The 26,622-nt window shown below is 38.5% G+C and overlaps 1 protein-coding gene across 1 annotated transcript in view; it reads right to left on the bottom strand.

Annotated features, from left to right (window-relative positions):
- The window catches only part of LOC109990358 (voltage-dependent calcium channel subunit alpha-2/delta-2), a 36,989-nt gene extending 14,951 nt beyond the window's left edge, over nucleotides 1-22,038 (bottom strand). The window contains exons 1-13 of the mRNA XM_020642465.2: nucleotides 21,656-22,038; nucleotides 11,947-12,028; nucleotides 7,776-7,892; nucleotides 6,679-6,738; nucleotides 3,798-3,842; nucleotides 3,576-3,711; nucleotides 3,325-3,456; nucleotides 3,151-3,208; nucleotides 3,002-3,052; nucleotides 1,350-1,449; nucleotides 1,053-1,214; nucleotides 834-944; nucleotides 637-715 (exon numbers count right to left, since the gene is read on the bottom strand). Coding sequence (XP_020498121.1) covers nucleotides 637-715; nucleotides 834-944; nucleotides 1,053-1,214; nucleotides 1,350-1,449; nucleotides 3,002-3,052; nucleotides 3,151-3,208; nucleotides 3,325-3,456; nucleotides 3,576-3,711; nucleotides 3,798-3,842; nucleotides 6,679-6,738; nucleotides 7,776-7,892; nucleotides 11,947-12,028; nucleotides 21,656-21,771 — 1,249 coding nt within the window. The 5' untranslated portion in view covers nucleotides 21,772-22,038. The remainder of the gene's footprint in view (nucleotides 1-636; nucleotides 716-833; nucleotides 945-1,052; nucleotides 1,215-1,349; nucleotides 1,450-3,001; nucleotides 3,053-3,150; nucleotides 3,209-3,324; nucleotides 3,457-3,575; nucleotides 3,712-3,797; nucleotides 3,843-6,678; nucleotides 6,739-7,775; nucleotides 7,893-11,946; nucleotides 12,029-21,655) is intronic.
- Nucleotides 22,039-26,622: the final 4,584 nt, after the last annotated feature.

The following is a 26,622-nucleotide window of genomic DNA, read 5'->3' as shown; positions in this document are numbered from 1 at the left end:
GAGCTAAAAATACGTCAGCTCAATTTACTTACGATGCTTTGTACATGGCAGGAGAGCAACAGACCATTTCAAGTCAGTTTTTGACACTACAAAAAAGGTCAGGACTTTGATTGCAAACTGCTATATTAACTTCTAAAAGACCTCTTTATCAGTGATTCTCAACTGGTCTAGCCTCAGGACCCACCACCAACTCCTTAATGAGAAATCGCGACCCAAATTTCAGATATTTTTTAACCAAGGAGATGCATTTAATGAACAATAGTGCAGTTAGGACCTCAAACAGTAACAGAACAAATGTTCTTCATAGACTTTTAGACAAAATTTATTTCTGAGCACACTTTCGCAACCCACTGAAAACAACTCTGCGACCCAATTTTGGGTCCCGACCCACCAGTTGAGAACCACCGCTCTATATCATGGTTTTTAAAAACATGCTAATGTTTCAATTCAAATAATTTTGTTGATAATATCTCAGTGGCAGTGATTCCTGACAGGAAGTACTTGAATCACAGGGAGCATTTCAGTATAGTTCCAATGGGATTTTGAGGTTCACTCACAATAACTTTCTAACTTTGCTCTTTGGAAACTGATTTGGGTGATAAAAAAAGAAAGGGATCACATATAAACTCAGCTCACCTTTGTTGGTGCATGCGATCCACTGCAAAGGGGTGACATCATAGTTGTGTTGACCGACAGAAAAGGTGAAAACTCGTACCTTGGGAGGAACAAATTCAAATCAAAGTTTTCATGGGTTTGTAAACGCACTGCATCTCTCTTATGTCGGATGTGACTGATAGGTGTCTGATATGGTCAGATGATCAGAACAAACCAACCGTTTTGTTGGGCCAGTTGTATTGCATGAAGACGTCCTGAGCTCTGTCCTCTCCTCCATCAGTGAACAACATGATTATTTTATTACAGTTCGCCCGAGGGACATTCGTTTTCTGTAAAAGACATTGAAATGGGAGATGAATGACAATGAACAGCAGGGTTAGTCGATACAGTTAAACTGTGAGTAATCCCCTGTCGATGTTAATCAATATGTGACTTGCATTTAACAGCTGGTTGAAGGCAAAATGAAATCCAGACTTGTAGTCAGTGGTGCCTTTAGCCTGCATCTGCTGCACTGCGTCCTTGAAGATCTTTTTGTTGCGCACGTTCGCCTGAACAAGATGTTTAAAGCAGGGCACCACAGCCTCAGCCTTCTCATTGAACTGAAACACAGCAGGAGACTCAGTTTAAGAAAAAAACTGAAATTCAGGAAACAAGCTCCAACAGAGCCAAGAAAGAGAGATGTAAAAAGATTGATAATCAGTGATAAAGGGGCAGTAAGGGAAGCACATGCTTACCCTTGCCACGTTGACGTAGTCATCGTCAGACAAAGTGTCGAGCATTTCCATCACAGAGGCTTTGATCAGTTTAAGGGTGAGTCCACTGACACTGCCGCTCCTGAGGAAACACACGAGTATCATCACAATCAAAGACACACATAGGGATATATATTAGGGGGTGGGAATCACCGGAGGCCCCACCATACAATATTATCACAATACTTGAGTCAGGATAAGATATCATTGTGATTTTAAACATTTTCTTATATGCTGAGAAGTGCGATACAATATATTGCAATACAATATATTGCGATATATATTTTGATTTAATTAAATAATAATAATAATTTAATTAAATCAAGAACTGTTTTTTCTAATAAGAAAACATTCTCAGTCTATTCATTTCTCTATATATTAACTAGAAGTATTGTTTTAATGATCTGTGAAAAAACCCCAAATTAAACTATAGCAATAAAAAACCTCACATAGAGTTTCAAAATGCCCAGTGTATGTGTGTACAGTGTACTCATTGTTCTTTTTGGTACCTGAAGAGGTGTGTCAGTGACCATCTTGACATAATGCGATGTTTCATGCTTATGAAAGTGTATTCATGAGGAGTTCTCTCTTATTCGTCCATATTCAATTTAGTAATTAGATTAACCTTGAACAGAGTGCCAATGAACCAGATATTACACCTCACTACATACAATCATGGTTAGAGAGCAGTTACAACAACAGACTACTACATGACCATGAGACTGAATACACCAGCAAAGCAAACACACACACACTGCTCTGTGATCTACCCGAGAAGCAGCAACAAAAAAGAGTGATCGTGGAAAAGCCTGATTGAAGAGTGATACCACTTTAATTTCTTTACTTTTACGTTTTTATATCTGCTGGCTTGTGACCTTAGCCTTTGATTAAAACTGGGTAAAGTAGGGAAACAGCTAACCAGGTCTAAATGTTAACGCCCCCTTTTTATTGGGGTGGTGGTGGTTAGTATTCTAATAACTGAGCAGTAAAGCAGCTTCCGGTTATACAGGGGAAATATGAGGCTAGATGTCACCTCAACAGACACACATTATCTTTCTCCTTATTTGACACTCCTTATTCCTTACATAAGTGATGAAGTGTATTTCCATAAAATGATAAACTCCCCTTCTTCCTTGGCCTTCTTTTGTCTTCTTGTCTGGATAACCTTTACCGTAAGCTTCAGGCTGTTACACATGATAAGCAGAATGAGCTGCACATTCAGCCTGTTTCCGTGCAGAGTCAGAGCTAGGTGCTCTCTTTCTCTTTTTTCAAGACAATATATAATTGTTTTTTTTTTTTTCCTTCTTTCTTCAGTTTTGCTAACGTGTGGGCTGAGGTGGATGCAGAAGCAGCTCATGTATGTGATATAAAACCAGATGAAGAGAATCTATTCACCTTACTGTTGAGTGGGAAAGAGAAGTGCAAGAAAGGTTCAGGAAAACTTCCCTGATGGATTTGAACACCAGTTAATTATTTAAAACTGAGGGAAGTGCAATCGATGCTTTTTTTCCATTCTCACAGGGACACTGACTGAAGCATACATATACTTCTTGCCAGGAAACTTCACATGTAAGCCAGGAAATAAACCCAAGATAATTATTTTGCAAAACAGAGAAATGTTCTCTTATACTTACACATCAACAAGAATGACCATATCTTTGGGGGATGAGGCTCCCTGGATGTACCTGTTAGAAAGGGAAAAGGAAAAGAGGATGCAATGCTTCAACTCTGTAAGACTACAGAAATATGACATGCATGAGATGTATTTAAAGCAGCACTGTACCAGGGCCTCCGCCTGACGTCATATAAGTCGATTTTATCAGGAGCTTTCCATGGCGTAGCTTTAAAAAAAGAAAGAAAGAAAGAGATGTTCAATCAATTTGAAATGACATACAGAAGTCATTCTTCATGTCCAGCATCATTAAGGAAGCACAGAAATGTGGTTGTTTAAACGTACCTGGGTAGTAGCGTGTGACACCTGTCGCGCTCCCGAACGCTTGCCACAGTAGCGACGGATCCTCCTGACTGTTCTCCATGAACACTTTCTCCAGAGCTTGTGTCCAGTTCAGTTCATTCAGAATGACCGGAGCTGATGGGAAAAAAACATGTACACCTTCATATATCGTTCTTTAAATGTAAAATATATTGCAATAAATCACAAACACATTTGATTATCAACGCTGCTTTGTAATATAGAATATCACGTGCCTCCTTTATAAATGTCTGTGGGGATCTGAACTGCTGTGTACGAGTAGTTGACGTTGTTTTTGAAATTCGGATCGTACACAAACTCCAGCTTGATGTGTGAAGGATTCTCCACCTCTCCTTCTCCGTCCATGGAGTACTTTGAGAACAAGAGAAAGAAAGCATGTCAGAAAAATCCTCACTAGTATACTTACTTTACTTGACCCTTTTTTGTCCCTTACTCACATAATCCAGTTCAGCCTTTGAGTCATAATAAGCCATGTCCAGCTCCTAAAAGAATGCAGAGAACATAAGTTATGAGAAAGCTGCAGGTTTGACAACCCTGAAAAAACACGAGTTATCATAAGGACTGGCAAGTCAAAAGACGATGAAAACAAGACACATTTTTGTTGATTTATTATAAATGAACCTCATGTTCAATGTGGAAAAAGTAAATCAAAAAATAAATTAAGTAAAAAAGCATCTTACAAACATTTGTTTATCCATTTATATGGAACAGGCTGCTATTCATTCCTTAAAGCTACCTCTCTGTTTATAGAGAGACGGGAACAACATGTAGCATCACTTAAAGAGATACGAAAAATGCACCAGAGCTCATTTGCTCACCAGAACTGGTTCTGTCAATTTGTACTTTGATGGACTGAACTGCTTATAGGAAAACCTCGCTTATCCATTTATCAATTTTGTGCATTAAATTAACGTTCTGTCTCTTGAAAAGTGACAATATCAAACGTTTAAGGCGAGAGAAAGAACGGGAAAAGCAGCAAATCCTCACATTTGTGAATCTGTATCCACCAAATGTTTTCTATTGTTTTCTGCTCTGCACCATCACATTTTGAATCAGCTGACAGGCTGTCAAGCTTTTGGTAGAGCATCGCCATCTGTTCCACTTAGTTTTTGTGGAGCCTTAACATACTTCAGAATAAGCATGACACTTACTCAGGGGCTGCTTTGTTCCTATTTTTGGCCTGTTCTGATGACCAAATCTCATCTCCTAAGAGCGCTTTGGTCTATATTTCAATTCCACTTTTATGACAAGTCTGTGTCTGCGAACCGTCTGCTTGCTGTTATTAATACAGATCTTCTGTCTTCACATGAGAAGGTCTAAAAGCTTCCCTCCATGATCAGCTAGCGCTCTTTATCAGTCAGTTTAAAGGAGTTGAATGTACGGTGGTCTGCAGGAGTAAAGGCCTTGTAACGGCTGAAAAGACGTACATTTCGAAAAATGTGTAGCATTATAGCATTAGTTTATATAGCGCTTTTTTAGTCTTCCAACTACTCAAAGCTACCCATTCACACCCATTCACACACTGATGGTATTTGTCGCTATGTAGTATCATCCATCAGAAGAAACTAATCCATTCATAAACTGCCACCGAAGCAGCGGGAGCAATTCAGGGTTAAGTGTCTTGCCCAAGGACACATCGAACATATGTACATATAAACCAGAAATTGTCAGCAGGATTTAATCACATACAAAAACATCTCTTGGTTGATTTATGCTAAAAAAATGGAATTGATTGATTACTCTAAGAAGTTTCAAATGTAAACATCTATGGCTATCTAAAAACCTAAATCGAGACCTGATTCGAACAAAACAATCAGACTGTTTTTTTTCTTCTTCATTGAGTGTGCCTGGTTGATTGTCTCTGTATGGTGGCCCTGTGATTGACTGGCGACCAGTCCACGGTGTACCCTGCCTCTCGCCCAATGGCAGCTGGGATCAGCTCCATTGCATTTGGTACAATACCATACATAACACTATAATTCATTATTTTATTTAGTCAAAGTTATGGTGCATTTATTTTGAAGTTGCTTTGAAGTGTTGTTTGGCTGCTATTGCTTGAGTTAGACTCTCAACATGGCAAGTAAGCAGCAAGCATGAACTTTAATGCTCCAGTAGAAGTTCTGAATACTATTCCCTCTTTTGTAGCATGCAGCCAAGTTTTGTCTTTTTGTCAAATTTTATTAAAATGCTGCACATGCAATACATTCTGTTTAGCTTACATTATCTATATTGTCATGTTTCTATTGTGTTTAGTTTTAATTATTTGGATTTGGAGGAGAAGCGTCAAATAAACCAGTAGTAAGAAAACCACTTGTGTCTGCCTGTGCTTGGATGGAATTACACCCTGTCTGATGTTGTTGGGCAAATGAAGCAGACCAAGTGGAAAAGTGGAATGCCAATGTGTGTGGGACTTGACAGAAGTACATGTCTGAGTGCGCTCAGTCATCAGTTTCAGCCAGCTGAGCACTGAGGGATGAGACTGGCTGACTGGTGTAAATGTTCCTTTTTCCCAGGTCATCCAATTCAGAGTCACAGCGCCCGTTTGCTCAGGATCAGTGGTTAAATATGACTGTGTTACATTTCTACTATGTGAGGTTTTTTTTGTTAGTAGCAGCAGCACTGAGTCTATACTTCATAATGGCTCAGGTCAGCTCTTCTATTTACTGTTTTTTTTAACTTGAAATGGCAGCAACTAACAGAGAGATAAAAAAAAACACCTATTATGTCTGGATCTTTTGTAAACCAATTTAAGTTATATGTTTGATTTCTTCATGGTTCAATATGGAGCGTCACAGATTGTATGGATAAGCTACAGTGCACTTCAGACAAAACTGTAAACATTTGTAACAATGACAGGAAGTGGTAAAACAAACAATGCCTTGGTAGGTGTAAAAACTCATCAGCTCACCCTGACTTCATGCAAGAACTATACCAGGGGGCTGTCAAAAACGACTCTGGGTAATGCCGGAGGGAACAAATTGCCTGTTTGCATTCATACATGCATCTCACCCTAAAAACTTCAGGAAGTTGTTTGGTGTTTTGTGCAAGTTTGAAAGTATCATACCATGAACACTCAGCGTTCTAATGCCATAATTTCTCTGTTTGTTCTTTATGTGAGATTGTTTTTTTTTAGATTTTCCTCGAGCAATTACTCTGACATAAAAAGTGGGTGTTCTTCAGATACCATAGCTATCCTGTGATATTTTAGTTTGAGAGGCTGAGGTGTTTTTTTTTCAATAATCATCATTCCAGCAGGCTTCACAGTTATATGTTTTATCTTACTGTATCTCTATCCCTGTTTAAGATTTGAAACACTACCTTTATTCCATCCTGCCAAAGATGCTCTCGCTGGAGCCGCTCTGCTTCACTCGCTAACCTCTGAAATTGAAAAACAGAGAGAAAAACACAAAAGAGGAGTACGATTAAATGTCACATTTCTTATTTATGGAGCTCTCCCCCTCCAACATCCATCTCTCACCCACTATTGACATTTTTAAGACTCACCTTAAAAAATACTCCTGCTCAATTGCCTTGAATTCTCTATAACAGATCAAGCTCAGGGATCCATAACTCTAAGTTTTTGTGTTACACTGTACATAGTTGTTAACCGTTCTTTCATATTTATTGTTGATGTTGTTCTTTCCTTTGTCGGTTACTTTCTTATGCTTTGTTTTCACCTCTATTAGCTCTGTTAAGCACTTTGATCATTAGTGTTGTGTGCTATATAAATATAAGTTGAGTTGGGTTTAACAACCTTTAACAAAGCCCCCACTTTTATTCTTAAACAATGTAGCTCTGCATTTTGAACCAAAAGGATGATGTTAATCAAATTCCTCTCTGTCTTATTAAATAAGCTCCGACTACAGCCATCTGTAAGTTTATGTGATTCAAACTAACCATAAAAAAAACATTTCCACTTTATATACCTGCAGCTGAGCTTTCGTTTTGAAGACGTAAAAAACACAGACAGATCTTTGACATTTTGTGAATAAATGTTAGAAAGTTATGTTGAGTCCTCAGGCCCTGTCTTACTAAACTTAAATGCTAGTGTTGCAGGAAGTGTTTGCTTTGTCAGCAGAGTTATTTTTCCACAGGATCAAACAAACTACATCTTCAGTCTCATCCAGTGAATCTCAATCATATCTAAAACCCGGAAGACATTTGAATTTTTTTTTTTTTTTTTAAATCAACTTAGATATGAAAATGCAGATTTTCATTACATGTAATAAAAGTATATCTCAACTGAAACATTACTCTATAACTCCAAATTACACAATTAAGTACTGATATTGTTTCAATTGTAAGGAAAAAAATCAAACATTTGTGTTGAAAACAACAAAAGACATAAGTGGGGTAAAACGCAGCACAGTGAGTGGGGTCAGCTCAGTGTTCATTTGTAAGAATCTCATACTCACATCGAGTGCTTTGCGTTTCTTAGCCAGGAGTTTCTCGATGTCTGAGGCCACCCTCTCAACTATCTTTCGAGGCTGATTCTTCACCAGAGTAAACCGCCGTCTCTCCTCGTTGTAAATCTGTACATTTTTAATGGACAAAGTGAAAAAGTGAGAGCGATAATTGATGCACCTTCATCCTATTAGGGTTGGTTCTGCTGACATAATCTCCTGCTATTGATGACTTGTAACCTTTTACATATTGTCTTTGCTGACTTGTCATGAATCTGTTACCATTAGTGCAGGTTATGGGCGGTGGGCATTGTCTGTGTGATTGTTTGTGATGTTAGAATTTCAAAGTTCTGTCGGCAAAACTATAAATTGTAAATTATTTTTACAAAACAAAGATGTGAAAATGCCATGAAATGATAGCATTCTGGTGCATGAGCATACTGAATTGATTTTCTTAATTGCTAGATAGAAGAGGATACACGAGGAAAGATCAGGATAGATCTAAGAAAGAAAAAGAATGATACATTTGCAATTAAAATCAAATGATGTAACAAGATAACATAATCAGCCTCAAATCACACATCCTCCTTTTTAACTGAACAATTTTCAACTCAAGGTGAAAAAAGGCAAACTTGCGTACAGAAAAAGCATTTCATCGAACCCACAAGTGAGGTATCTGATTGAAACCAATCAATAACCCTTCCTTTCATGTAGGAAAAGCTAATCTGTCCACGAAGCTTGCAAGTACTTTGAAAGAACCTCTGCTGAAGCAAAAAGAGGAACTGTCATGGCTGTTCTTGTCACATTCAGGATTAGCCAGGTACTTTTTCCTTTTGTGATGTATTCTTACTACACAAACATAGCAGCAGCTGTATATTATTGCACACAGACACCATGGGGACTGGGGAGTTCACAAGGTTTATGATCATCTGATCTGATGCGTGAGTCTAGATACCTGCAGCACTCTGATATAAGCTCTCTGTCTGGTGTGTTTTTATTTGTCAGGACAAGATGAAGAAGAGAAAGAAATGGAGACAGTAACCTCGATGAATACATTTTTCAAACATGGAAATATACTATATGGAAGCACTCTCCATAAATTAATTTTAGAGAAAATCAACTTCATGACATTACTCATGCTGTGCTCTGACCAGATGCTTTATTGGCAGGCAGTGAAGAGCAGGGTGTTTCTGTGAAATGTGTTCTGTCTGAGAGGTGATAAGTTCTGCTTGGACTGAATCCAGTATTGAACTGTACTAGTGTTAAGTCCACACCACGCTAACCGAGACCAAGACATCCTCGTGCCGAGAGTGCTCCAAGACCGGGACACTTAGGAATCGAGACCGAGTCGAGACCAAGACCATAAATATCACTGAAAAATCCTCATCTTGTGTGTAGTGTGCATTTCACTCACTTAGACCATAACAGCGGGAAGGTTGTGGCCATAAATGGGGATTTAAAATCTAATTATGAATTAAAGTTAATTGTTCTTTTAGAAAGGGGCACTTTCCTTAGAATCAAAGTAATGATGTGGGAAAATAGCCTTACAGTGCTAAAATCCGGAGTCTGCCCAGTCCGAGACGAGGCCGTGACCTTCAGTGACCTTCAAAAAGTGACCGATTTCGAGGACTACAACACTAAGCTGTACTACGGCCAAAGGCTGTGAAGCAGATCAAACCTTTAACAAAATGAATAACTTTATATAAAAAGGACATATAGGACCTGATAATATTCACTTAAACAATCATCATGTTGTTTTCGATTAGTTTTCTTGAATTCAAGTGGGTGGATTGCAATTAAAGTTTAGCACAGATGTACTTGTTGCCCTTAAAGTAAACTGTTTGCACTTTGGTGATTTGAAGACTTTTTATCTTCATCTTCCATCATCAGGTCAAAATTGCAATTTGAATATCAAAAATTAATTCAAAATAACTTATATGGGTGCTGATTCCTCAACCAAAAATTGTATTGGGAGTATTTCAGGACATCACACCAAAATCTTATATTTTCACTTTTTTCATTGCTGCAGACGTTTGGAGTAAGGCCCTTTTTCAGTGGCTTCAGGAAAACAAACTCAGACTCTGTGGGAATAAAAAAGTGGAAATATATGATTTTGGTGTGCTGTCCTGAAATACCTTTGGTTAATTAAACCATTTTATGAAAAAAAACCTTCACAATTAGGCTAATTTTACCTGACAAGGAATTCGCTTTTTTTTCAAATAGCGCATGGTGCAGCTTGCAGAGAACAAGTCATGCAGCTTACATCATGAAAACACAAAGTCATATTTATAAACAAAAAAATCAACAACAACAACAGCTGCGGTCATAAAAATTGTCTTGGAACTTGTTTTTTTTTTAAACTATCTCTGCTTGCATGAGTCGCAATGTCACTTAAAGCTGCACTCTCATTGGTTGCACATTGAAAGCTCAGTGCTGAGGCCAGGTCAAAACCGATATGAGCAAACAGCACTCAGTATTTTGGTGGCACTACACCACTGCTCTTTCTTACATCTCTTATAATCAAATGCATGCTATCACCATTGACACAGTTTGTGAACGGGATGACAGACATTAGAAAAATGTTTTCAAGATTTCACATTAAAACACCACCATCAAAAATGTGTCCTGCCATATCATGTGAAAGTAATCCAAGTAGTAAAAATAGACTATATGAAGAGCAGGGCTGTATTTCTGTAGCCGTCAAAAGTGTCTTAATGTGTAAAAAGTCAAATGTAAATTAAAAATGAAAGTGTTTCCTAGAATAGGATAAATTGCTCTGAGCTTTGGGAGTAGAGTAATTTCTTTACCACATCCAGGCTATTTCAGGAGGATGGAGGGATTAATGTGGAGGGGATGAACAAGTGAGTCTAACATGAAGGCATTTGTGCAGGCTGCAGGCTGACCATCTGCTCTGCTCTGACACAAACAGAGAGGACACGAGCGGCTGCTCTCTGCTGAGGGAACGCCCCCACACATCCTCACCGAGTGGGTCTCTCTTGCCCCCTACAGATAATCTTTGGTCCTGGTTTCTGGCATTTGCTTTTTCACCAGGGAAAGGACAGCCATTCATAAGAAGACACCTGTTAAAGCCAAGATATCAAATAATCTTGATAAAGTTCTGGCCAATAAAGGGACATAGTGAACCAAAACAGTGAGAGAAATCAGACATTTAAAATCAGTGTAATATTAGACCAGGGTTTAACTCCGTGATACTGCTCAAGCTACAGCAGAGATCAGTACAGTTACGTTCAGTTTCAGGCTTTGCTTTAAATAATTGAGGACAATTTTCAACAACTTGTTTTATTAATGGTTTATAAGAATAATATTTTCCTAATTAATCTATAAATACAGTCGTTTGCAAACATAAGCTAGAAAAGCTCAAAGTGACATATTAAAATGACCAATTGTTTAGTTTTTTTTAACAAGAGTTAAAGACTTGTGTGATGCAGCTTTGTGGCATAGATTTCAAATATTGTCCTAAAATATTCAAAATGATGTGCCTCAACATGGCAGAATCGGATATGGCTGCAGCCTGAACGCCTCTCGCCTCACGCCCGCTCGCCTCATGCCCTTACGTGCATATCCTCAGCTCTCGCCCAGGCCTTTACAACTGTACGTAGACATGTTTTCAGTGTATGATGTACATGAATGAAAAATGAAAAAACAGAAAACCCCCAAAAAGGCATTATATGATCATATTCTGAAATATTTGGCTAACTATTGATAAATGTAGGTGTTATTAAGCCCATGACTTAAGGAAACAAAGTTGAAGATATTCTAAATGTAACCAGCATGTGTTCAGGCCTCTCTATTCATTTGTGGGAATAATAGCGTTCAAGATTGATAATTAAAGCAAACAATACACAAAGTACTCAAAAAGAAAAAAACATGGCAAAGACATATTCCAAAAAGAGGATATTTTCTAGAAACTGATTAAAATAAGGGCTCTAAGTGTACTTTTTGCATGTCCATTGAAAACAAAAGACAAGTGTCTTTGCCTAATCCTTCACAAGAAATCATTACTTTTTTTTGTTGAACCTGCTAAACTTCAGCTGCTAAAGCTAACAGATTAATAGCTTTTTTGCACACTGAGCTTTCAGCTCAGTGCATCTTTTTTATTGAATTAAAGCACTGCTCCGATGAGTAAGACATTAATACTGTAAAAAGAGAGAGACACACTCACCCCTTTCAACTGCTGAGCCCCAGTGATGTGTTGAAACACTCTGTCAATCTCCTGCTCGATGCGCCGGGCCCAGTGCATTATCCTGTGGAGAGACATCACAGGCTGACTGACACACAGCACAAACAAGTGGAAAACATGTGTGTGTGTGTGCGTGTGTGTGTGTGTGTGTGTGTGTGTGTGTGTGTGTGTGTGTGTGTGTGTGTGTGAGAGAGAGAGCACGAGAGAGAGAGAGAGAGGATTTTACAGTAAACATTGGTGATTTAAAAATAACCCCATCCATTTACATCCTGTGCATTGTTTAAATTATTTATATAATACAAATTACTTTTGGTTCTTCATGATGTATAAAAATGTGCTTCAACAACAAACATAAACAATAAGGCACAGTCATCCAGTCCTTTGATATGAAGCAGGGTGAACACAGACATTTGAGAAGAAGACCGTAACACGTAGGACAAAAAAAAGAAGCTAATCATGACTGAAAACGGCCGTATCAACTACAACTTTTCAAACTCACTACAATGTACTACACCATTGACCGTGTCAAGTTTCTGTCCAATTTTCACTGACATACAAAAGGAATGGAAATGAAGCAATGGACAATACTGGAGTGAGAGGCTTGCTGGATGTTTAAAAGCCAGGTAATCAGCTTTGGTGACTCATCATCATAATTCTGACAGTGTATTTCCAAAGCAAAGAAAACTAACAGATTGATACATTATTATTCAGTAAGTATGTAAATAGCTTTTAAACCTCCTGTGGCTGCCATGGATCACTCAGTGCAGATGGATTTTCTAGCAGAGCCCCGAAAATAGAGCAGCTAATGAGGCAGGAGATACAAAATATCCACCGGGTTGTGGGAGTTAAGGGCTTCAATAAAAAGGCGGTTTACTTGTGGCTCAAGAGCTGCGCAATTTAACAACCTCTGGCCTTATCAAATCAAGGTTCAGATGATTTACACTACTAAAGTTGAATTAATATTTTTGCTCAGAGACGTTTCTCTCCTTGTCAAAAGCTTTTGATCGTGTGTTTAAATCTGTTCTTCAGAAGATCGCATATATTCACAGACTGCAGTCAAATGTAGATTTTGTTTTTGCAGTTCCACAGACTGTTTAAGTATATATCCAATACTCAACTATGACCAGGATGATATGAAACTTCATTTCGACACCACGTCGAGTGCATTTTTTAAAATACTTCCAAGATGTTAGCATTTAGCCTAGATGAGGTTCAATGCAACTCTAACTATGGTGGCTCTGAAGGTCAAGTGCAAAAACATTTCACTAAAGCATAAACATTTAATGAAACACAAAAGTATTTCACAAAATGCTAAAATATTTCATGACACATAAAGATATTTCATGAAACGCAAAATAACTTCATGAAACTGAAAAATGGAAAAGTTAGTTCTACACTACTTGTTTGTGAATGGACAAAACCTAAGACTGTGTCCGAAAACACGTGCTAACATATTGCCTACTACATAGCCTACTGAAACAGGATACTGCATACTAATCCGACCGTTAGAATGTCGTTAGCACATACTAAACTACAGGTCACATGGCATATTTCCAGTCTGTATTTCCGAGCTATAGATAAGCTAGCATCAAGCTAGCGCCACTGTCATACCTTAAATAGAATTCAACAACAACATCAGTTCATTGCTAATACAGCTACATGGTCATTTTCATATGATTTGACAACATATAAAACAAATTATTACAGTACGGTTACTTTCAACTATGCTGCAAGTAAGCTGACTGACAAGCGCTGCTATTTGACTTGAGTGAAACATATGGTGTTGTTTAGTATGACCAGTGTGCTCCTGTATCACACAAAATCTAGTATACATCTTAAATGACCAACCTTTCCATGGTTGTGCACATATTTGGGTGTGTTGAAGAGGTTTTTTAACATACCGTATTCAAGTAATCAGATGTCTCACAATCCTGCCAGACAAAGCAGCATATGGTGTTTCTCTAGAAGTTTGAGTTTCAGTTCAGTTTCTTTTTTTGTTTTTTTTAAGGCGGAAACCAGCCTCTTTTACGCTTGCTCACTTTGACCCGCTCCCTCTCTAAACCACAAATAAGCCCAAGTACTCACCCACTCACCCGTACTGTAATTCAGAGCTATAAATTGTGATATAATAATTCTATAAGATAACTGATAGTGCTATCGACCACCAAGCCCACAAATAATAATACAGACAGTCCAGTGTCCATTACGCATGCAGACCGAGTTAAGGCCAATCCAGGATAACCCTGATGACATCTCTATGGCATCCTCAAAGTTATTTTCTCACAGTTTGGAAAGATCCCTCCAGAGCCACAGAGGACATTATATGAATGTTTTCACTGGCCAGTTTGTAGCCTGCCTAAAGAAACCAAAGGTCTCGATTTAAGGTTCATAGAGTAGTAGTAAGAAAAATGAACAGCCAACTAAGTAGCAGTGAAAGTATTTGTGATGCTAGGCTTTCTTCTGTGGTAACCTAGAGGCCACACCCTGGTGCTAATCAGGGTAAAATTAATAGAGGATGTTATACGCTCTAGAAATAAATGAACAAAACTCTTAATCGGCTGGTCATTCTCACTCATCCTCAATCCTTAGTGCTTTTGCTGTTCGCATTGCCCTCAACAAGCAGCTCTGTTTTATTGTGTGAACTTGCATAATTTAACTCTTGACATCAGTTTTGTGTTCTTTCATAGTGTTCAAAAAGTTACCTTCAACATTAAATTTTTACAACATTTACTTATGACCCAGTCATCAGATTGGAATCATTATGTGAGTGCTGAAACCGAGTACAACAGCACTGGGACCTTTAACTATGTGGATCATTCCACCTCAGCCATGTGTTCAAAATACTCTTAATTAGCATTACAGCAGACATTAGCTGTGTCCGAAACCACATCCGGACTGCAAACTACATTCTCAATATGATGCATACTAACCCAACCTCTAATATGTCATTAGCAACATAATAAACTACGGGTCACGTGACTACATCAAACGTGTATTTCTGGTCCAAGCGACATTGTGATCCAACAATAATATACACAAGTTCAATACTAATAAAACAACATTGTTATTTTAGTGTTATTTGACAACATATCTAGTGTATTAAAGTACAGTTATTTTCATCTGTACACCACTTGTTAGCTGGCTGTCGAGCTCCAACCGTCTGAGAGCTGCAATGCTTTTTGGGGCGATTTTATGATCAGTGTGCTCCCATATCATACTTAAAAAGTCTGTCAAATCGAGTATACATCATTTCTGTCATTCACAAAACTACATACTATGATTTTAGATTGACTACATACTCAACTCTTGGACACTGGCCACTGTTTTTTTCTGACTGGTCAAGCTGGTGCCTCAGAATCACACAGGCCACCAAAGCAACAGTCAACCATAGACCTCCAGAGAAGGTATAAAATACAAAGCAGCTGCACTGCTGAAATGTATGGAAACACAGAAAGTAGCAACGATGATGGAAATTGCTTTTGTGTTGCTTGGCAACAGTCCAGTTCAGTTCAGGTCCAGAAATAGTTGTCTTGGAGAAGCCAAATTAATTATTAAGAAGGACAGTTAGTTATTTATTTTTAATACTGTATGCTACAATATCACAACGAAGGGAGTTGTGTTGTTCAAAATGTGGTTATCTCTCTCACCCTGCAGCCGCATGTCTAGCACCAAATCACAGTTGTGCTGATATTTCGTACTACAGCACTTCCTCCTGAGATATTTGCTAAAACTACAGCCCTGGAACACAAACTGTTTTCAGATGCCTAAAACTATAAATTATTTAAATAGTTAATTTAAAAGCAAACAGATGACGACTAATCACTTTTGGAATATTTAGTCTCGAGCCAGCCTGAAATCTATAGGGAACCTTATCACTCACATGATTTGAACTACTACAGTTGTTAAAAAAGAAAATGTTGGACACAGTGTACGTAAATGATGTTTAGTACACACTGTAAGCCACACAAGATATAAAATATGCACTATGTTTACCTTCTTCTAAATGTGTCCTCTTTAATATAAAAACAACCTCATTCCAAACAGCTCTTTAAATGCAGCACTACTGTCAAACACACACTGTCAAAACAAAAGCAGCACCCAGCAGCAAAAGGAATGATGTCTTTCATGTTTGGTACATCAATTCCATGCCGAATGGTATGCCATAAGCCACAGGGGAAATAAAAAACATACTTTAAAAGACTGAAGATATTGTAAATACTGTAGGATTTCTGCCATAGACGCTTTCATGCTCAGTCTTTGCTACCCATCTCCAGAAACTCTGAATAAATACTCCAGTGATCTATGAATGAATATTTGCATCTCCCTCCTTCACCTGCCTCACCTCAATGGTTAAACCTTCATTCATTGACTCAACTAGTTGCCCTGCTGTTTAGCCTGGACAAATGCATGGGAAAGAACTATGTACAGGAGAAGCATTTATTTAAGCTTTCTACCTCATTTGTTCAACTAGAAACGATATCTTTATATCAAGAAAAATCGCCCTGAATCCTGTCAGTGCCCAGAGAGTCAATTCTTTATTATTCAGACAACTCCCAGGTGAGTTACAAGACATCATTGCATTTAACATGTGAAAGATTCATAGGCCTGATTATAGAAAGCCCTCTTTAGAGAACTAGACTGTTAAAACTCCAGAAATGTACCTGTGAGTTACAGAAAAATGCCACGCACGTTAAAGGGCCGGTGTGGAAAAACTGAGATGTAAGGTTTTTTCTGCTGTTTTTGAAGGCCTATTTAAGACATGACTGAATACTTCACAAAGAGCCTCTGACAAGCAAAGCAAGATTTAAAAGTGAAATTATTTTCAGCTTGAGGCAGTGGAGGCAGCTGCAACAATAAGAAGAAAAAGAACAAACAAGAAAAGGAGTGCCTGGGAAAAAAAAGAGCAGCAGATCTTTAAATAAGCCTTTTAAAAAACATATTGTGGTTGTCATTAAATTGAATTTCCCTGATATGTATCACTGGGTAGGGGCGTGTTAATGTGATTAATGTAACTCTTAAACCAACAGCACCTTTGCTGATCAAGCAGTTTTTTTTTGCTCCAGAGATTTCCAAATATAAAACATTACACATGGTGAGTCAGCATCTTGTGACTCACACTATTGTTATATGTTATGGTCTTATATGGCAGAAATAAAATGTATAACATAAGGATATAAATAGTATTGGAAAAAACAATTTGACGCTGTTTTCTAAAAACTATAGACCTGAAATATACATTTTTAAAACCTGAATGAGTCTGAGTTTATAAATTGTATCACACAAGAGGAGCAACTCTGAATGTATAAATATATACAGTAAGTACATGATAAAGTGCATAAGCTCAAGGAATCTGCACATATACAAAAAGGGGTCCTTTCATCACTCAGGATTATTAATGGGTGTAGTTATAAGCGATATCATCAGTGTGTGTTTCTTAACCAGTAAAAGAACGTTCATGTCATGTCAGTTTACGGTTTGTCACGCTATATGAGAAAGTTCTCATCAAATATTTGTCACTTTCTTTGTCAGTTTTTTATGGTACCAAGTAGATGCATTTCAAATGCTTTTAAAGCCAATAGTTGAGATACGTTTCACATTTTTACATCTTTACATTTTTTAAGCTAGTAGATGTCGCCCTTTAGCACCAGCATTCAACCAAAACAAGCTGCTGTTTGGCGACACCTTCGCAATTCTGAAGCCTCCGCTCTCCTCCAGCGGCTCACCTCCAACCCCTCTCCACTCGCGTTTGCGTGAAGGAGTTATCAATTGGAACGCACCATAATTAAGCAGTGCAAGCAGCGGGCAAAATTGTCCATTGCTCGAGCTGCAATTGCCTGTGGCCTGCATTGTTGTGTTAGCAGGGTTAGCACACTTTAGTTAACTCATAGCTTTATATTACACATAAAATTGACATGTGATCTAAACACATGTACGTGACATCCAATTAAGCAGTGAGTTGGCCAAGTTATTCTTCTTTTTTCTGGTCCTCGACTGAAACAGCTTTTATACGCAAGGCCGTCCCGTCCATGTAAACATGATGTAAACACGACTCCAACAGTACAGCTGGCGGGACTCACGCTTCTCACTCATTGTAGACAGTCATGACTCAGAGAGACATTTACAGGATAAACTTGATTTCTACTGTATTTATGTATAAAATTTCACACATCCTTCCTTTAAAAACATAACTTTAAAGAGACACATCATCAACTTGTGTATTTTATCTGTATAACTTTATTGCTCAGAGAAAAATATATTTAATTTGGTCTTGAGCATGAACACATTGAAATATTGTTTATTTGTTCTTTTGGTCAGCGTTTTCAGTGTCATTTGCTCTGATTATTTGGACTTGTTGGTTTGAGAAGGTAGTTTAGTTTGAATTTGGTTCTTCATTTTGGATGAGATCACAGTTTTGACACAGACAGTCAAGAGCGGACTGGTGTAACGCTGTGCTTCAATTCAATTGAATCATTACATTTAATCTACAAAGCAAGGGATCTTTTCTTTCTAAATTGTGCATTTGTCAGGAGAATTACTGAAACACAACAAGCTCCCTTTCATGTCACTTGGTGAACTGGTCAAGTATTGGTCATGTAACGACATTTACAAATTTGGACTATTTAAATTCAATCCAAATCCTACTCACAAACAACCTCAAGTTTCTTCTTTCCAAAAATACCGTTTTTATAACTACACTTATAGATATGATAAGTTTCCATCTTTATTTGACATTTGTGCATACTGTATGTAGATAAGGATAAAGTGCCTTCTGTTTTCACATGTGTATGCTATTTTCTGTGAAATATTTATAATTATTCGAAGAAGATACAGATCTGTGTCAAGGTCGTGAAGGTCGACATGCTCTGAGTGCCACTGTAGTTAATTAATCATTACAATCACGGCACAATTTTTAACGAGTCAGTTCCTCTAGTGTTCAAGATTTCCATTTAAAGTATAAAACCCAGACCGGTTATGAATAAATTAGATATGTTGTATGAGTCTATCCCACAGAGCTGCAGATCGGCTTCCTCTGTGTGAGTCAGTGCAGCTGAGGCTCAGTCCTAACTTTTACACTGTGTGCTCCATTTCCTCTCCTCTGAGCCCAGTGGGACGTCAAACAACTCTGGATCGCAGCTCTGCGCTGAGGCGGCTGTGCAGCATGCTGCATTTGTGCCTCTTCTCAGTTACCTGCTTTACTCAAACTCTCCTGAGACGAGAGCGAGAAGGACTGTGTGGTGTGACCCACATTCACTTACAGCAGAGAGAGCCACGGGTGGAGAGGGTGGAGCAGCTGAGTGATAGGTGGAGCATGAGAAGCAGATAGAACAGATGGTTATAGGCAGCTCTATGTACATGTGTGTGTGTCATCTGTCTGTCTGTCAGTCTGTCTGTCTGCCTACTGATCTATGTTGAAGTATCTCCATCTACATGGATGGAGTCAATCTCTCCATCCATGCAGGACCAGAGTCAGCTAAAATGAAATCAATATAATATTCAGCTGTTACAAAAAATATAGAGGTAAATAATAGATTTGACATTTAAAAGAAACCTTATTAAAAGACAAAAAGTGAACAAACATGATCAAATCTCCACTTCAGATGACTGTTAATTGATTATTTTAGGCTTTGGGTCTCTCAATCAAGGCATTTGAAGAGTTCCCTTGAGGCTCTGAGAACTTGTGATCAGCTTCTCTATTAAGTTCTACTTAATAATAAACCATGTGGTTCAAAAACATTTTATGTGATGCCTTCCTTTGAGAGGCGAATGTAGCAGATTTCAGCAGACTGATTTTAAGGATTTTTTTTAATGATGTCACATGATCTAGCACATGAAGTGGCTGTTTCTTTTCATGTGGGTTTCTCTCCATTTACGGCCTAGTCTAAAAGTGCACCAAAAATGCACCAACAGGGCTCTGCTAATCCACTGACCGAGAACTTTAGAGAATTTCAGACACTGTCTTATTTTAGATGTGACTGATGCTTGATCAGCATCACCAGTGTTTCTTTCCTCCTCTCTTTATCCATCTATCTGTCTATCTATCTTTTTTTTTTTTTTTTTTACATTATATTCTATTTTTACTGTATATATGTGTATTAGTAATTTGAGTGTTATTGCATGGCCTTGCAGAACAGTCTTTACATTTCACTGCACATCTGTATGAGCATGTGACAAATAAAAATCTTGAATCTTGAATCTATCTATCTATCTATCTATCTATCTATCTATCTATCTACCTACTGTATCTTTCTGCAGAGACACAGACAGTCGGTACAGTAAGGCGGGGGAGAGGGCAAGGGGAATAAATCCTGGCTGCTGCAGTATTAATTCTTAATTGGAATGAGATGCTGTTCTTCAGTGTAGCGATTCTGCTTCATTTAGCTTACATGAAGAGACCCAGGGCAGAGGGCTGTGTAGCTGTTTCAGAGCACTCAGCAGAAAAATAAAGAGGAAAGAAGGAGGAGGACAAGGAGGAGGAGGAGGAGTAAGCAGCAGCTATATCCTACATGAAATAACCCAATTAATCATAAAACACACACAAACATGTACACTCGCACCCCCCTGATTTATAGACCCCTTTCCTAATTGGCAAATACACCTCGGCACTCCAGTTGTGATTGGACAGAAATCCCTCACTATGTGCCCCGAAGATGAGTGGACCATCTGGCCTGTTCCTCCCTCCAGAGCCGCCTGATTGCAGAGCTTGGAGAAGGGCCCAGATAACTGGAGTCTCGAGTTTAGTGCCAGCTGTACTTAACAGTAACAGGTTAAAGGTCAGGAATTAAGCAACTAAGCACAGGATGCATTTAAAATCGAGAGAAAATGTCAGATCTTTCTTTTCTATGCAACACACACCTCTCTCGCTCTATGAGTAGAACTAAACATGAAAGACTACGAAGCCGTTTGAGAGGTTGCAGGAGAGTCTTCTGAAACGAAAGGAATTGTTTCCTCTTTTCTTGGAAGCCTGCATGGAAACATCTGGTATACTCTATTACAAGAACAGCAAGGGAGAACACAAGGGGAAAAAATACAATAAAAAAAAAAACCTTTTTCAGTTTTACAACAACTGCACAGCTTTAAGCAGCCTGTCACCTGCAACTTCACTGACTGTCCTTTAAAGTAGAAGTGTCAAAACGAGAACTTCTCTGTCACCATACTTTACATTCAAACAGAGGCAGAATGATTGAAACGAGAATAAAATGAAATTGACATGGAAGAAAACAACATTTGGTTCGGGGGTCAAATGTATGCTACAGCTTGCTGTGCTCGGTTGATTAAAAAATAAAGGTTGAAACTCATCGAGGAGAGAGAGAGAGAGAGAGGCTGCATTATTTTTCAAATGCTGCAGCCTTTATTGAATCGGTCTTAAGGCTTGTGTTGTTTTTAAGAGCAATTTTCAGATCTTCAGTGACATTAATACACGGACATGTGAGAGATGTAAGGCTTTTAAATAATATCCACAGCTCTATGCATGCCAAGTCATATTGTGGACTACACCTTACAGCACTGAGATTTAATACCCTGCCTTTTCCATTGATGCAAAAGCCAACACTGTCAAAGAATTACATAAGAGCAGAAAATAAACCAGAATGAATTTAGTAGGCTAGTATCTATTCATACAAGGCTGTTTGGAAAAGCTCAAACTTGTCTCCCATCAGAGCCCCGCTGTGTTTTCAATCAGGGTTTTACTTACGTGTATTGCTGCGGGAACGTGAGACCCTCCGCTCCAGGCCACGATGCGCTGAAAATCAAGATCATCTGAATAGATACCAAGCAGACGATGCTGCAAGAGCTTCTGCCTATCGCCATTTTCCATTAACAATTCTCGTCACGGGGTTTCGGTGCGTGAATGAAGCGCTCCGGACCGTCTCCGGGGCATAAATAGATACCGAGATGATAGCGTGGATGTCCGGCTCAGTTCCCCGACGAGTTCATGTCGGTTATCTGCTGTCAAGTGCACGCGGAGGAGGCAGGCATTGGCCGTGAAGGCATCGCGGACGGTGGGAGATGCACTAATGCAGCTGCCAAGACACTGCAGAGTCTCTCCTCCTGCTCCCACATACACCAACACCGACACCGACACCACCACCACACAGGCCGGCGCGCACACGACACATTCCTCTCTCTCTCCCTCTCCCATCAGCAGCGCGTGGGGCAAGGCGCGTTCATGTTCACCAGGCAACAGCGGAGAAGTGGAGGAATCTAGTTTGTCTTTATTTATCTCAGGGCCGCATGGGATTTGTCATCGGAATCAATTTTGTGTTTTACTCAAGACTGACCGCAGCTCTTTTGTGAATTCAAGTGTAAACCTTTAGAAGGAAACAGTTAGCTCTGAGGATCCTGCTGAAAGGTCCCCGAATGCCAATAACTCTTTAACTGATGCATCACGCCAATACCATATAGCCTACCTCTTAAGTCTAGAAGTCACCTACTTTTGGACATTTAATTAATCAAATGTTCCTCACAAAATCAATTCATACGAAATTGTAAAACATTAGATTAGATTCTAACCCAGTGCTATACCAAAGCATTTGAACCCTGTACAAAAAAAGCTTTGTGTAGTGAGGGACCCTTATCATGAGTCAAAAGTCAGACATGAAAGGGCTTATGTGGGCTAGAGCCCCTGTTTGAAGTGGCTGCTTTGATATCTCCTACTTGCTATAGTCAGAGAGCTCAGAGGGTCTTCGATTTGAGTACCTGCCATCCAATCCAATCCAAAAACTAATTTTATTCATGGCTACTTATTTTTCTCTTTGGTGTCGGCATTAGAGCTACATTAAGAAATATCAGAAGCATGTATTTCTATTGTGTGCTGTTGTATTTTGCTCTTCAGCACAGAGAAGTGTCAGTGTGCATTTGCTGATGTAGGAAGATCTGGACAGGAGCCAGACGCCCTTTCCTAATCTCCACCATGAACAAAATACAAAATACAGAGAGTAGCATGCAGAATACCAGAGAAGCAGCAACAATGCAACTGTCAATTAATGCAACTTGCAATGGGGTTCCTGATTTCAATACAATGAGAAAACTGTTCAGATAGACCCAATGAAGTAAAAGACAGAGACTGCTCTGCACTGAAAATGTAATAATGAAAGTTGGCAACCAAACTGGAGCTCCACATTTCAAGGGAAAACAAGATTAACTTGAATTTGCAAAATTGTCATAAATATTCACTCGTCATAGTTTCAAAGCAGATGTGAGTATATTTGGTGGTTGAACTGGAAATGCGTCTAAAATAAGTAAGCTCAAACCAGTTTGGATGGAAACTACAGTACAGTGAAGCCATGAGTGTGCTGTCATTTGTGCACAATGTACAGATGGAATGGAAGAGCGATCGACAATATGGTGACTGACATGGCTTCAGAAAGATGGACAAAATATATGCTATAAAAATGGTAGGAAATACCTTTTGAGATTTGATTAGCTAAATTTGAACGACAGGGAAATTCTAGAAAGTCTAAAACTTTCTTGATCAGTCTTTTCCTTTTTCTTAAAAAGTAAATCAGAATGTGATATAGACTTACTTACATCACACTAAGTGATACACAGTGCATAGAATCAGTATTTAGTATGAGTTTGGGACATGGTATAGGTCTTATTTTCACTCACAAGATGTAGTTTTTATTTACTTACAACATGAATGACGCTTCTTCTGTAAGTCTCTATACTAAAAGTTTACCAGCAGTAAGCCACATAACTATAGTAAGCACAACGGCAGGGCCAAGGAGCTGAGCTATTATTCACTGGATTTATTTATGTTTTTAGAGAAATTAAGTTCCTTTATGACATGTCAAAACATCTGTTGTTAAAATAGTTTAGTTGCTATATACAGCATGAGAATTGTAATGATTGAAAACCAAGGAGCAACAGGTAAGTGCAGTCAGTGAAGTGTTAAAAGAAGCCAAACAGCATTTTTTTCCTCATGAACGCTTTGGGGGAATCCTTGTGCTCCCCCGAGATGAGCCTGTAACTTACTAGAGCCAAAGATGTTAAAGCATATGGGTGAAAAATAAGCGCATGTCCATTGCGGTTCTAAAAGCTTGTGAATCTGTTATCCAGCATCTGGCCTATAGGAATGCATATGGCCGGGATATGCACCCAACTTCTTGGTCCCTTACAATTGTTTTAAATAATTCATGGGTTTAAAACATTAAGTGAGATCTAACAGAATGAGTAAAAAATAACAAATTCAAAAGCCAAAATTGAAATATTTTCCTCCTTAATTATTTTTAGATCAGCATAATTTAAAATAGGATAAAAATATCCAACAGATGAAAAAGAAGTGTGTTTCTCATTTATCTTTATCAGTGTCATAGATTAGATTTTATTTAATTTCTTCCAACATGTTTTACAGAAATCCCCTTTTTTTAAATCACATTTTTTGATGAAAACATAATTTTCTTTATTAGCTTATAAAGTTATTTCCAAACCCAACATTCTAAACTCTGTAAAAAATAAACTAAAAAGGGAAACAGTGTATCAGTACAATGAACTATATTGTGTTCACAAACAGCAGTCCCTGACAGACTACAATTAATTCTCGCTTAAGGGGGCTATCACAGCAGGGTTTAGCTGTAATTAAATCCAGAGGACAGTTGTAGTTGCATGCCAGGGGAGAAAGGCAGAGGGAAATACAATCCAGATGGAAGATTTACTGTATGTGTCTTCCTTCGTGCACTGCAGCTTCTCTGAATATTAACAGCTCTCCCCGTAACCAAAAAAAAAACAAAAACACAGAGAGCTGGAACTCAGTACTATGATGCTGAAGATGTAAAAATAAAGCTGGATCTGAGATTGATTTAGTGGAATGGAAGATTTTGATTTATTTTTCACCATATAGTTATACACATGTATACGGTGATCGGGATGATACAGTTCTTTCTTACCATCTTACCTTTACACTCACTTTCATCATAGGCAAAAGTCAGCCCTCTAGTTTCACTGTCTTTAAGACCTGTTTGAATATCATAACATTAATGCTGATAACACAACAGCAGGTTGTGTGGAGAGACTGCAGGAGTCAGCTTAAATCTCCACATGTGGGTAAGCTCCCTGCTTAGGTGTCCTTGACTGAGAATTGAATCTCCACCTCACCTTGTCTATGATGCCTATGTTATTAAATCTGACCCCTGATTGAACAAGCACGAGATTAAAATGATCATATTTCATGCATGTAAAGCAGATCAGGAATTTCAGGCACAACTTCATCATCTAACAAGATGCATGAAGAGTGAAAGGCTTGAAGAGGTCAAAATGCTCTATCAACACTTGTAGTATGAAGATCAACTTTATTAACAAATAAGATCGACATGTTTCGGCTTGGGGCCTTCATCAGGGTCATGTATGACGTAAAGTACTTTGGCCATGTGGCAGAAAGGCCTGCTTTTAGGTTTATGGAGTTCTGCCGAAACAGCCAAATATGAATCTCATATTGAAAAACTGCTCAACACTATGTCTTTTCACAGCCAGACATTCAGATCCTCAAAAGCTCACCCAACAGGATGACTGCCCCCTTTTCCTGGCCCTTCTGGGAGCAAGGATGTGGGATCAGCTTTTTAGCAGTCTCCCTGACGGCTCCATGTGCTAATGCTGCTGTCATGTCCTGGGGAGAGAGAAGACTAATTACTGACTGCAGAGTCTTCCTGCCAGTCCCCCTCGGAGAACCATGCACTGTTAATTGGACTACATCTCCAAAGGGAGCTGAACTGTAGATGAGACTGACCTTTACCTCCTGTAAACAGCATTACACAGCAAAATCATTTTATATTTCATATTGCCCTTTAATGCACCTCTGTTACACAACACTGCTGTTTACAACAGCCCTAATTTCATCTGTATTTTTTCTGTCAAGTTCACTTGAATGATTGTAAATAACCTCTTCTAGTGATTCAAGGAACATATTTTAGCTAACTCAGTGTAGTATGGTAACTTTACTGTATGCTAACATCTACCTTTGTTTTATTTTTTTGATTGTTCTACTCAAATGTACGTGTGTTTCTAAAATGTATGTTTTAAATGTAATTCTACTAAGAGCCAACACATTGACTGCATTGACATGACAAGGAGTCCTTCTGTGGGGCTTTGAGGTTGTACCAAAGCACAGCAGTGCTTTAAGCTAAATGCTAAAATCGACACACTAACACACTCGTTATGACAAGATTATCTTGTGTCCATGTTCATCTCCTTAGTTTAGCATGCTAGCATGCTTACATTTGCTTTATTAGGCCAACAGCCTGGGATACTAGTGATGTCATTTGATATTAAACCACAGAACAAGAGTATGAAGATTAGAGCTAGAAGATGGCATTTCTTAAAAAGTTAAGGAAACACCAATCATTCAAGTTATTTGTGTTATGTGTGTTCCTGATTTGGAAATCCACTCTTTTGCTATCTTGGATCAATAAACTGTATTTTGTCCCGGTTTTTCAAAGAAAAATGGATTTGATTAACCGTAGGCTACTTGACTTTTAAAGATTACCAAATGTTGATGACTGGCGCTCTTTATGGGGTTTCCTGCTACATTATTTTTCCACAGAGGGCGCCAAACTGTAAAATATTGGCAGGTGTTTACTGGATTATGTCATGCTAGCAAACCCTAATGTATTTATCTATCTGCAGTGTCAATGTAGCTATATAACAAACAAAATGAAAAATATTAAA

The sequence above is a fragment of the Labrus bergylta genome, chromosome 5 (assembly GCF_963930695.1).
Source record: "Labrus bergylta chromosome 5, fLabBer1.1, whole genome shotgun sequence".
Taxonomy (NCBI): Eukaryota; Metazoa; Chordata; class Actinopteri; order Labriformes; family Labridae; genus Labrus; species Labrus bergylta.
The sequence above is the reverse complement of the archived record's forward strand: the minus strand, read 5'-3'. Positions and strand labels throughout refer to the sequence as shown.